The 13,577-nt window shown below is 40.9% G+C and overlaps 1 protein-coding gene across 1 annotated transcript; it reads right to left on the reverse strand.

The window, feature by feature from the left end:
• Positions 1–1,433: 1,433 nt before the first annotated feature.
• Positions 1,434–12,221, reverse strand: LOC145439985 (cGMP-dependent protein kinase 1-like). The gene is made up of 9 exons (XM_080317651.1): positions 12,201–12,221; positions 11,521–11,706; positions 10,488–11,030; positions 4,950–5,062; positions 4,724–4,886; positions 4,277–4,417; positions 4,074–4,214; positions 2,209–2,328; positions 1,434–1,932 (listed from the first exon to the last, which is right to left on the reverse strand). The coding sequence occupies exons 1-9, from the start codon at positions 12,219–12,221 to the stop codon at positions 1,777–1,779; spliced, it is 1,584 nt and encodes a 527-aa protein (XP_080173777.1). The 3' UTR covers positions 1,434–1,776.
• Between the last annotated feature and the right edge of the window lie 1,356 nt (positions 12,222–13,577).

Below are 13,577 nucleotides of genomic sequence, written 5' to 3' on the forward strand. Positions count from 1 at the left end.
CGGACTACAAATTAATTGAAAAAAAAAACAAAAGGAATACAATTTGGAGCAGAAGGCCAGTACAATACAGCAACGGCGATCCAATGGGCCGATGAGGTTAGCATATTAGGAAAAACAATAGGTAACAAATTGCAAGCAACAGAACAGCAATGGGAAGCGGCAATTGGCAAAACAAATCGACGCATCCAAGAAATGAAAAAGATGAAATTTCAAAGGTATGAAAAGATAGAACTAATAAGGACCAATATCCTTCCTTTGTTCGCATATCACGCCACCACCTCGAGAATGCCGAAGGATCTGAAGGCCAAACTAAGAGGAGTCATTATGTCATTCCTGTTCGGAACGGAGAAGAGGGCGGATTACAACAAAATAATTCAAAAGGAGGAAATCGGAGGACTTGGCTTGACCGATATACCAAGAATTACGGATCTCATCTTCATCAAGCCTGCAATCCAGTATTTAAAAAACTCGGGCAAAAACACGGAGACAGAATGGGACGGACGAATGGAGCACCAGCTGGCAATCATCCTTAACAGGTACAGAAAGAACAAATTATCTAATAACAGACCTCATGCATTTCAGCCGCAACCACACTGGGTGGAAGTGAACGAAACAATGAGGGAACTGGGAATCCTAGACGCAGACTACGAAAAAGGAATGTCGAAGGACATATACCGGGCGACAATCGTAAGGCGACACAAAAGGGAAATCATGGACATGGAAGATCCGAGATGGAAGAACGTACGGGCAAAATACCTCACGCGAAATCAAAGAGACTTCAACTGGCACGCGGCGCATCAAATACTTCCAACCATGGATAAGTTGAACGCACGCCTGGTCGAACCAACTGATAAGTGTGCACTCTGCGAAATCCGAACTGAATCTCATGTCCATATTTTTACCCAGTGTGATAAAATTACACCAGTTCTAAACCTCATTTTAGGAGCGTGGGAACAAGTCACGGCAAATACCGAACAAAGAGCGAACATGCAGACCATACTTCATATGGCACCAAAACGACCAATCATGGAAGACCATGAGCGAACTCTAATGATCCTAATCTCTATGTTCAAACAGGCGATATGGACTGGAAGAAACAAGAAGCTACAAGAGACGCGCAAGATAGATCGCCAGTGGCTGCTGAATTCGTTCAAGCGGAGAATAACGATGAGGAAACCGATCCCGCAAGACCCCCAACTAGAAAACATCATCTCGAACATAAAGAACAACATAATGGGGTGCACCTTCCGATGAAGCGAAGCGAAATTGAAATTCGAAATTATTGAGCTTATGAAATTCGAGTGTTACGCCTTCTTACCGCTATGTGCTTTCCATTGTGGAATTTAACATACCATAAGAACCTAATAAACAAAATGTAGCCGTGGCGTCGCGTATCACAATCCAATTTAGATTCTGATGGAGTAAATGCTGCGAGTTAGGATACCTCCGAGATATTGCGATTGCAAAAGTGCGACTAAGCGATGTTCTAAGCGGCCCTACTTATTGCCTGGAGTGTCCAATTTTGGTACGCGTGGTATTGTTAGAAATTACTTACATTATCAACCTAATGGCCGGAGTTATTTATGTTGAAAATGCATTTCGCGAAATTAGCATTTATTGTTGGTTCGCTTCCAGATTTAATATCGCTATTGCAGAAAATTGTCACAGTGCCAGAAAATGCAGTTGCTCGCGTACCCCTGGGGGTTTGAAAACCCCTGGTATAGATCATAGTCACTAGTCAAAACAGACACCACCCTTGCATTTCGCGTTTGCGGATTAGAAGTTCTCATCCCATCCTGATAACTCGATTTTAGCCGATTTGTTTTGCGACCAGGCGCCCGATGATCCTGAATGGTCGCGGCGATCCAGCTTCAGGTTGGGAACGTATTCGGGCTGGATATTCCCATTTCGAAGGTCACTCCAATCGAAATCCTGAAAGTATATTCAACGTGATTAAACCTCGCGTAATGAGACATATTGTACTCTAAAATATGTTTCCGACAAGGGCATAAGGTCATTTCATGAGCCTTGGCTTCCTCAATCCTGTCGGTGAAATGTGACAAATATAGCTACAGCAGGCTGTGGTTGCGTGTATTTATACAGTATACTGGATTCGTCTAGTCTTTGTTAGGACTATAAAAGTAAAATGAACTTAAACATCGAAACGCCATTCATTCAAAATAACAACAACAGAACAGCCGAACTTACTTTGAACCATTGATGATTCCTGACGTCTGCTACGCCATTTTTGAAATGCCCCAATCTCGTATTGGAATTTTGTTCGCATAGAAATTTTACAAGTTTGATCGCCGATGTATTCATGCTTTTCTAAGAGAATATAATGTATGACAGAACAGAGCTTCGTGTAGGACAGTGGTTCTTAACCTTTTTTCCTCCAGCGCCCCCTTTCAAAAATTATCGTGCTCCAGCGCCCCCCCAACTTCATAATGTAAGGAATGTAATAAAGACAATGAGTAAGAGGGAGGGCCGTAACAGCACTTCGTCAACCCCCTAAAAACGATTGCCTTGCGGACCCATAGCGTGATAAACCGAACTTCTGAGGGCTTCGTCCCCACGAACCTCCTTTCGTGATTTCGATGGTCAGCAAAGTTTGTGTGGCCTGGTCGCCCTGTACCAAAATTTTCTATAATGCATGAATGAATAGGTGGTAATTACATATATAAGTCGCGATAAACTGAGTGAGCTGTTGTATTAGAAGATAAAGGGCACGTAATTAATAATTAAACATATTCGGGCGTGCCCGCAGGTACAATTACTCGTTACCAGGGCCGTAAGAGCACTTCGTCACCCCCCCCCCCAAACAAAAAACGTTGGTTCTGGGCCCCCATCGGGTGATAGACCAAGCTTCCGGGGGACTTCACTCCCAGACCCCCATTAGGCTGTTCTCTATTTGCTGAAAGCCTGTTAGGTATCTACATTGGGTGTCCATTTACTGAGGCAGCTATTCTCGCCTAGTCGCGCGCAGCGTGAAAAATTTCACTAATTAATGAGTGAATTGGTCAATATCATCGGGAATTGCATGTAAATTGAGATTAATTTTTATCCTCTCCCTGCTCATGTAAACACATTTACCGGTAGGGCTGAGTGAGGTGCAATGTTCCCTCTAAGCTGCGCACGTGCGCAGTGCTGACACGGTCTCTTCGCACAGAAAATCTACTTGACGCACAACAAATCCGAAGTTATTACCTTTTTTAGTCGATACGCACTGTTGTCCAGGGGTCAGCGCAGTGAGTTGTTGAGTGTGCGCAGACTCATCAAAACTTAAAGCGAACATTGTGAGGTTTCTTGGAAACTGTAGGGCCCGTTACTAATAATTAAACATATTCGATGTTATTTCGTGACCCCCTGTCTGCAATATCAAAAAATATAGAATCGCTCAACGGGGATATCGCCCAACAGGAATATCCCTGTCGCCCAATCGTACTAAACTAAAAGACGCACACGATTTCAGATAGGTATTTCTACACTGACATATAATTTGTCCCTGCCAGATGGAATTCGTCTTCTGGGGTTCAGATTGCCAAGACAGGAACATTCGGTGTCAGTCATTTAGGCGCCCATGGACAATTAAACCTATATGTATTTTGAAGGCTACATGTAACGGAGTTTTCGGTGTTAATTTGCTCTGAATACTCATTAAGGATATGTCCTATCACCACATCATCTACTGCGAAGCCATTTTTCTCCAGCGCTCCCCATACCGCCCCTCTGAGCCTGGCGCCCCCCATATCGCCCCATGCCGCCCCCTTCAAAACCGCCAGCGCCCCCTGGGGGGCGCTGGGGGCAAGGTTAAGAACCACTGGTGTAGGATATTCGTGTAGGCATCCGGAACAGTATATTTAAGTATTACTAAGGTGGATCAGAAGTAATTATACTCATAATAATCAGCGGTTCTACTACTAGTACAATACGCTACACAAGACACAACGCGATGCCATGAACAGATAGTATAGGATGCCGAAACAACCAAATTCATGACAAAATCTGCCAAGCGGATTAGTTAGAGGAATTTTCTTACTATATACCCGTTCTTTAGGATATTACGCACTCACTGGAAAGGGAACAGCGTCAATTCCGGCATATGTTAACTGATATATAACATCGTCGGAGTGGGCATCGAATGGACAGTTTCCATTCAATAATTCGAATATAAGAACGCCAAGAGACCAAAAATCAACCGCCACGTCATGCCCCTGCAAAATATCGATTCCTACATGTGGTACACTTCATTAAGGATTGTTTGTGGTAAACCAACCTCTTGCCGACTTATTTCAGGTGCTATATATTGGGGAGTACCGCAAAACGTCCAAGTCTTTTCCCCGGCCTTTATGATGGTGGCGAATCCAAAATCAGTCAATTTTAGGTATCCGCGTTCATCCAGTAGTAAGTTCTCTAGCTACAAAAACGCAATGATGCAAACTGTTAGGGCTGGATAAGTTAAATTATATACGTAACTCATGCCATGAAATTGTCAGCCATTGTCACGCGATACGGGTGAAAGGTCAACCATTATGGCATGCAAAAGGTACAGTTAGCATTCCCAACTGCTGTCCAGACAATAGATATTCATCGCCGGTAAGGTCTTGGCCAATGTATTTTCGGCAGATACACCAAACTCAAAGATATGTCGGGTATAGATATTCAGTACCGCTTTTTTGCTTATACATTACTAGAAATTCGCTGCATGGCGTTTTGAAAATACCTTGATGTCACGATGAACAATTTCTTTCATATGCAAATAATCCAACGCTTCCACGAGACATCCGACGTAGAATTTAGCGCGTCCGTCGCTGAAATTTTGCTCATATTTGAGCAACGACCACAGACTCCGTCCCAAGCAAACTTCTAGCAACAAATACACGAATCTAGAAATGATAGTTTGAAGTGTGTAAGATCGGTGATTGTCACGTATGATTGAGAGATCTGACTTTTGGTCACGGAATGTTCGAAATAGAGACACTATGAAGTCGCTCCGGCATTGTTGCAGTATCTCTTTCTCTCTGATAATGTGCCTTTGTTCATTGCGTTCAACGATGACGTCCTGAATGAACAATTGGTTTTAGTGATTATTGCATTGTAATGATTTAGGCCTACCCAGTGTCTCTTGCACACTGTGATCCGGGGTTATAGTTAGTCATTCCAACTAGAGACCAAAATTTTAAACACGGGTTTCGGATCCTAGAGGCAAGTTACTAAACTGCAACATATATTTTGGCTTTCGAAAATGATTCACTTTCTTTTTGTACACTTTCATCATTCTAACAGTGAAGGACTGATTCCGAGATTGTTATAGTCGTGTCACTCCTTTCACCATACTGCAGCCATCACACTCAAAGTTAAGCATGGAAGACTGCGCGCCAAAAGTAAAAGTGTCAGCAACCCTTTTGAATTGTTTTAAAGGGTTACATTCGATCCTAATGTATGTCGGTACTGTTGGCAGGTATAGCGAATCGACCATTGCGCTTTGAAAGTGCAGCAGCAGTCGGTCATTTTGCCTCAAGTAAATTCGCTGTCCAACACAGTTATTAAGTAATATACATATTTATTAGGGATGGTGTGAACCTCTGAAAGGTTCAGGTTCGTGTGAACGCGAACCTTTTTGAAAGGTTCTGTGTGAACACGAACGTGAACCTCATGACGTCACGTGACGTCATATTTGTAATTCCAACCCTATATTTCAGTGAAGTGATATATTAATGTACAATAAGATATTCAGTGACGACTTGGGCCTCATTATGCCACAATGCTGAAGTACATACTGACTTTTTAAAGGTCGCCAAATACATCAACTGGAGCAATCAAATGATATAATTATCCCATAAAATCAATGTCTTCCTTCGCTTTGCCAACAATTTCGACGAAGACTTCAAGAATATAAGCTTACGCCGTAAACGGTCTATAGATCAGACCGTAATATGTATTCGGCGTCTTAGTACTGCTACATTGATATTGAATAGAATGTAAAAAGGGTTTCTATACTTGCTATACCTATATCATCCCATTAACAAGTTAAACAGGAGTGTCCAACACCCCAATCACACCGATTTTTTTTATGTGATACAATACACATATCAAATCAAGATGGTATCCGTATACGCCTGCTAGATTTTTTACATTTGACAACGATGTATTCTGATATGAATTTCATTGATTGGTTGAATAAGCATCATTCGCTGACTATACATACATGTAGCGTGTTTCGCTCTGGATATTGTGTGATTGCGGGTCAAGCTCACAGCAGAGAGTCAGTAAATATTTAAAAACGGAAAACTAGATGTTTCGAGCAAACGTTTGTAACAAATCAACTAAAATTTTTGAGATTGTCAATGTTGCATGCTCGTTTAGTGTTGATTTTTTATGCTGTCAGTGCCATGTATAGAGTGGCCCGCAGTTGAAATGCAATGAATTTTAACCAATAACGTGGAAAATTGCAATATATGAAAAAGGTTCACAGTGCAGAACCTACCAAGGTTCGTTTGTGAACGTGAACCTCTAAATTTCTGAGGTTCACACACAGAACGCGAACGTGAACCTCGCGTTCACACCATCCCTAATATTTATACACATACGTTCATGTCATGGGTTGCATTTTAAACAAATGGTCGACGGATAGGATATGGAGTGGTTGGAACCCGCGAAATCGTCGTCGTTTCAACAATTTTAGCACGTAGATACATATCATTGGTACGGGATGGGTTTTCTGATGATGACCGTAAAAACGCCGCGTTACGATGTAGTCCTGGTTAAAGATATTTTTGGTCCGTTTATGGCAGGGGTCAGATACCTTTTTCGTTACAGAAGCCATATTTACCCTATATATTCTCAATTGACAATGCCAATCCAATTTTACGTCACCATTAACGACTCGTAACGTCATGGCTAAAAACAAACAATAAAAACCACGTTTTAAACAAGGGTCATGTTTTAAATATGTTCATTTTATATTGACTTTTGTTTTAAATACAACCCTACTGCGAACATTTTACTGCTCTGGCAGTATTAGCACGGAAAATCATCCACCACCATAACAAGCAATATCAATAGATATATCATTATTAATATTAGTAGGGGAGATGTGGTACCGATGAAACATTGGGACCGAAAATACTTGAAAATTTTTCTGTGATAATCCCATGATTACAGGACGCGAATTTGTCTAAAATTGCATGCTCGCAGAATCTTTCCTCACATGCTAAAAACTTCGACCTGCCTGAGTTACGGGGTCTGTGACAGATGATTTATGTTTTGGGGGTATGAAATAAATTTGGATCAACGTATAACATTTCACAATAAAAAATCAGCCATAATTTTTAATGTGAAGTGCAGGGCTTGTATCAGGGTATATAATGCAAAATATTTGTAATCCAATACCATCATCGACTGGACTAATTACAATATTTATACTTTATCGGGTGGAGAGCCTATGGTACCACAGCCAAATCAAGCATAATAGCTGGACCAACTAATCACTTAACATTAGAAACACGCCTACATATATAGAGGCTGCAAATCATAGTTACCTGCAGGGCTGTGGAGTCGGAGTCGGTGGAGTCGGAGTCGGAGTCGGGGTAATTTCGCTTGATGGAGTCGGAGTCGGAGTCGGAGTCGTGAAAACTATAATAGCTGGAGTCGGAGTTGGAGTCGGAGTCGGTGGAAAAATACTGACTGGAGTCGGAGTCGGAGTTTGTGAGAATGACTATGACTTCGACTCCGACTCCGACTCCAACTTCTCTATCATGAAAACATTTGCATTCAAAGAATTTTCAATAGAATTTTTATGTACCACCAATCACTGTTATTATTAACCATACAGATCAGGTGCGGCCATCCCGTGGCATGCAGGCCAAATTTGGCACACGAGAAGGTTAGGTGTGGCCTGCGAGGTAATTCTCGAAATTATTTATGACATCAGGTACAATTGCAAGGCCAACCAAAATTTGATTAGCATGACCGCGAAATTTGATGCTGACTAAAACAACAGTTCTGACGCATTGACGTATCCAGGGGTCAGCCACATTTATCCCAGATCTTCGTATATGACCATGAAGTAGAATATTTCATAGCAGATTATTTTGACTTGAAATTTTTCTCGGTACTTCGCATGATTCATTGTCACTAGATTTCTTGCATTCAGTATTTGAGCCCCCTTCTGAAAATTATAAATACATATTATTCACAGAATTGAGTCTAACTATATTCGCAATTAGCAGATACGGCTTCGCTTGTGCACTCGCAGCGAGATCGTCGACAAAACATTTGCACAAAATGATAGAGGCATGTTCACTGATACAGTCGATTTTGCTATGTCTAAACGTCGAATAATCCTGTCCTTGCCAAATGAGCCTAGTGGTATACAGATGCGACCCCCAATGTATGTTAGCGACATATTTATTGATATAGCTATAGCATAATTCAGTCGTTATCTTGAAAAAAAAATTCGCGCCTCGCGCGACCAGGGCCTGATTGCGCACTGCACAGTTGCATGACATATTGTTATCAATTTTAGAGCGTATTAATATAAGTATTGTTTGCTATGTTACCTAATTCGGTTCGCTCCTATCGACGATTACAAAAAGGTTATCAACATTCCAGTTGCCCGCGCAATGGTTCGTAAATCTCAGGTGTCCCTTTCGCCGAAAAAGTTGCTCACCCCTGATATAGATAAAATTAGCCATTACTTGCAAATTACAACTCAGTTGCAGAGGGGAAGAAAATCGCAAGATGCGTTTTCGCGATGCAGTCAAAATTGATGCAATTTTTGGAATTATACCATGATACTGTGACAGAGAAAATGTATCGGCTGGTTTTGTAAAATTGTAAAAATGATGTAAATATGACCAAGCACGATGCTTCCCACTTGACAAAATTAAAAATATTTGTGGTGTAGCTTAGTTGTTTGGGTCGAACAAATGATTAAGAATGACTGCAAGTTCCAATCCTTGAATACTTGATTAAGTACATGTAGACTAGACATATGCTATGGTCTTTGACTACTTAACTAAATTCCATTTATGACCAATGTCTATTATTAGTAGTAGAAGTATTTGTGCTTGTAATCAAGATAGTGTGCAATGACAAAATTAGTAAGTTCAATTTCCTTTATTAGTCGCTGAGTCATACACAAGAGCTACACTTGAATTTTTTATCTACATTTTTATTATACAGGATTGGATATCTGCCATATTTGAATGATTCATACATTTAGCAAATCTTTATTTCATGTTAATTGCATAGTGGATAATTCGAGCTGTGCCACAATGAAACAATTTAGCATGCCACAGTTAATCATATGTTTGCATATGTTTAATGGTGGTATGATAGTCATTCAACCGACAATGTGGCATATAATTTTCGAAGTAAATTGGTAATAATGCTGGAGTCGGAGTCGGGAGTCGGAGTCGGAGTCGGTACGTTTAAAGACCCAGGAGTCGGAGTCGGAGTCGGAGTCGGTACGTTTAAAGACTCAGGAGTCGGAGTCGGTATATTGAAAATGTGTGGAGTCGGAGTCGGAGCCGGAGTCGGTGGTAAAATTTACCGACTCCACAGCCCTGGTTACCTGTGGTGTTTTATCGCTATAACGAGGTATTTGAAAGTCAAAATGTCGATTTACGGGTAATATGTAAGTGCCATTAATTTTGTAAGTTTGTGCGTAAATCGAAATGTGATTTTACGCCAACATTTGAGTTTATATAATCTATTTTATTCTTGACGTTAGCGACGAAACGTTCTTCGTTGCCTTGCTGTATCTTAGATTATAGTACACAACAAAACAAGATGAAAAATTTAAGTTTTTGAGCGTATGTCTCATGTCACATGGTCGTATGCCTTTGGACCCACCGGGTGGGGACTGATGATACGTTCGAGCAACAAATTTTGAACGTTCATAAATATTTTGTGAAAAGGCGGATATTCATGTAAATGTCCAGATTGTCCACGATAGATAGAACTTGGATCAAAGTGTTGAGCCAGCAAAAGATCTGCTATTCTCAGCTGAAGATTTGAGGGCCAGATAACAGTTTGCAATTTATGATCCATCGGGGCTACCACATCTCCCCTACCTACGAAGTTTCTGCTCGTAATTTCGGCAGAGATGTGTCTAAGCCAGGTATATTTCTGCTCATCATGGGTGATTTCTTGAATGTGAAAGGGACATTGCAACTGCCAGTCCGAAACGGACAGTATGCGATTTTCATGTAAAGCATGTACTGATCCAGCCTCTAATTCTGGTACCGATGATGGGATTAAAAAACTGGAGATTAGACTTTTAGTTCGATTTTGGCAGAATCTATCTGATCCACCTATGGTTCCAAGAAAGTCCAAATATTTGGATAATTCAGTAAGATAGTGACAAATCGATTTTTTGGTCTCCACCGTTGAATCGACTATATTCATAACATGATAGCGGTTCATCATGCTTAAGCCTCGGCACAATGGATTTGACGTAAAAGGGGGCCTTGTAATATTACCTTTCTCATTTGCTTCAGAGCAAACATCTTGCCCAATCGACGAGACGTTATCAGGTAAACTTCACCAAACGTTCCTGATCCCAGATACATTTCTTTGCGTAGCTCACTTAATTTGAGGTTCATGAACGGATCAAGAGGTAAAACAGGTGACGATTGTTCAGCAAGTTCATCGAAATTGGATTCAACCGGTATTCTTCCGATGAGGCGATCGAAATCTCTTTTCTCCAAAGCAAGACAAATCACTTTGTCGGACGCAGCCACTGCATTGAATGTTTGTTTCGCCCCGTTGACTTGCAACGCTTTCTCTCCAAAGTATTTTCCTTTCGACATGCATTCCAGTAATAATTCGTCAGATTCTGACGGCACGCTTCCGTCGAATCCAGTTATATCAACTGTTCCATACTTGATGATGTGAAACGTCCGTCCGACGTCGCCTCGTCGGATAATATACGTTCCCTTTACAAACTCCTCTTCTGTTGCTGCGTCCGCGACTTTTTCAAGTGTTGCAGGACGTAATGAAGCCAGTGCCGTACACGCAACTAGCTGTTATGATATAATTGAAATCATGGCAAACTTAGGATTGACGGCCATATTGATGGTTAGGTTTCAGCGTATCGGACCAGATCAAAATTTACGTTCTCTCAATCAAATCAACTGTTTGTTTTGCTTTCAGTTTTCGACCGTTACCAAGTATAGTAAATGTGAAACCCGGGCCGCCAGACCTGTCGTCATTACTATTGGACAAAAGGAGAGAGATGTTGATACAATCGCAGTGATTCGTGTCCGTAGCTTCCGTCTACCATCAGTGTCAGGGCATATCATGATCTCAGAGTTACATGTTATGGCTGTTCCGGAAAATAATCAAATTAAACACAAGTAAAGGATATCCTTATGTAACTTCTCTTACAAAGTGAAATTACTTCGATAATTTCCGCATATTTGCCTTATGACATCAACTATGCCGCCATGACGCAAACATTTCCTGTCGGATGAAAATTGTCGCCATGCCCCAAATCTAACACAATTGATTCACCTTTTTCAATTCACTGATTCTTCTTTTTTTCAGTATTCCCTTTCCATAGTGATATGCTGAACGCCGCAGAAACCACGTTGTTACCGGCGTGATCGCCAATAAGGTAACGGCCCTGTTGGATTCGTAGAAAATTCCCACTTCACCGATAACCTGACCTTGCGAAATTGTTGATTCGACTGCTCCTTGCTGTAATAAGAATATAATATAGGCCTATGTGTAGGCTACTATTGTGAGATGGGGATAGGGAGTTTGCGGCAAGGTGGACCACAAATCTGCATTTTCAATGTGGCTTTTTGTCAGAATAAGTCATAAAACTGTGATACATCACCTTGGAAAGTATAGATACAGCCACGACTGCTTCTTTGCAAATGGGTTCCACAGGGTATAGTGATGGAAGTCTGGTCGCACGGTTAGGGTTCTGGCTCGACTTTGGAAAATATTTTGGGCTTGAAACGGGTCGAATGACCTGTCGGCCAATCAAAAATATAACTTTTATACTATTCGTTTATTATTGCTTTAATCGTTTTCAAATGAGTCTTAAACCAATAAAGTTTGGGCCCAAAATGCACGTACCGTACCACCTCGTCCGCCGTCTCTGCTGCTACAGACAACTGACTAACACGTTGAAAAATGTGAGATTAGCAACAAGTCCAGTTTTAACAAACGCCGCTGGTCTATACCTCAATGAAATGATCATTCATCCATCCCTGTGAAAGTCGTTACCGCTCATTTTATATCATCACTCTTATGTTTTGAGTTATTTTGAAACTAAATACAATTATTTGACCCGCGTAAAACGCCATGTAAATCATGCTTCATGCAGTACTCAATAGGTGCTAACGGCAAGTTCCACACTTATTTCTATATATAAAGCTTACAAGTGATCAGAGGTTGTGAGTGACAAAGTATCCCCGAAATTTTCCAAGTACTGTAGTTAGTGTTGCATTGAAAACAAAAATAAATTCAAAACAAACATGTTTAAAAGGGCCCTGATTTAAAACATGTTTTTCATTATTTTTTTAAGTCATGACATCCCGAATATTCAATTGTGACGTCATAGTGGATTGACATTAACAATTGAAAATATAGGGTAAATATAGCTCCTTTGACGAAATATCTGTACTATTAATATTGAACATACTATTTTGAGGGTTCAACCATCTCATATCGATATACGTCGGCTATGTCGGGTGGCATTTGTCCGTATAGGCTCATACAACATGTTTTTGAAAAGTAGTTACACAATTATGGCATAATTTTACAACTTAAAACAACAACATTTTTTAAAGGCTTTTGTTTAAAACACTGTTCAAAACATGTCTTAAACAAAGTGTTTTAAAACACCGTTTGTTTTAAATGCAACCCTAACTGTATAGTAGGTTTTGTCTACTTGCTCCGCTTACTCACCCGGTTATGATGTTAAACGAATTCTACTTCCTAACCGTTTTCAGCTTTTTAGGCAAACTGGGGATAGAATACTTGTTAGTTCGTTTGGGGTATTCTTAGTCTTTGTCGACTACTATGGTCATTTACACTAGGCCAATTTTCTTCATTATTTTCCCGTAGCTACGGACTTGTAGCACGATCCATTAAAGCTTTTTATAAGACACCGCTCACACGGATGAGATGGCGAGGAGGAGCCTAGATAAATCTCCAATATTTAGGTAGGAATTCTGGAGTCGAGCTCGGTCGGACTCGAACCCGCAACCCACTAGTGTTGCAGCCGTGGACCTTACAACCTTACAACCGTCTTACAAAAAGCCTAGAAGTGGGCCGTGCTGTAAGTCGGCAGTAACGGAAAAAATTAAGAATATCGGCCTGGTGTAAATGACCATAGTAGTTGACAAACACCGTGAATACCACCAAAAAAATGTGCAGTGGCAAGATAGCGTATAGTGGTATAAGCCACAGCTACAACACCGATGGGTTGTAGATTCCTACCTAACTGTCTGAGGTTTATGTAGGCTCCTCCTCGCCACGTATTACGCGTACGCGGTGACTTATAAAAGCCTAGAAGTGGGCCGTGCTACAAGTCGGTAAATACGGAATCAAAAATA

Source organism: Botryllus schlosseri, chromosome 5 (genome assembly GCF_051294905.1).
Source record: "Botryllus schlosseri isolate E-star chromosome 5, Bs_hap1, whole genome shotgun sequence".
In the NCBI taxonomy this organism is placed as follows: domain Eukaryota; kingdom Metazoa; phylum Chordata; class Ascidiacea; order Stolidobranchia; family Styelidae; genus Botryllus; species Botryllus schlosseri.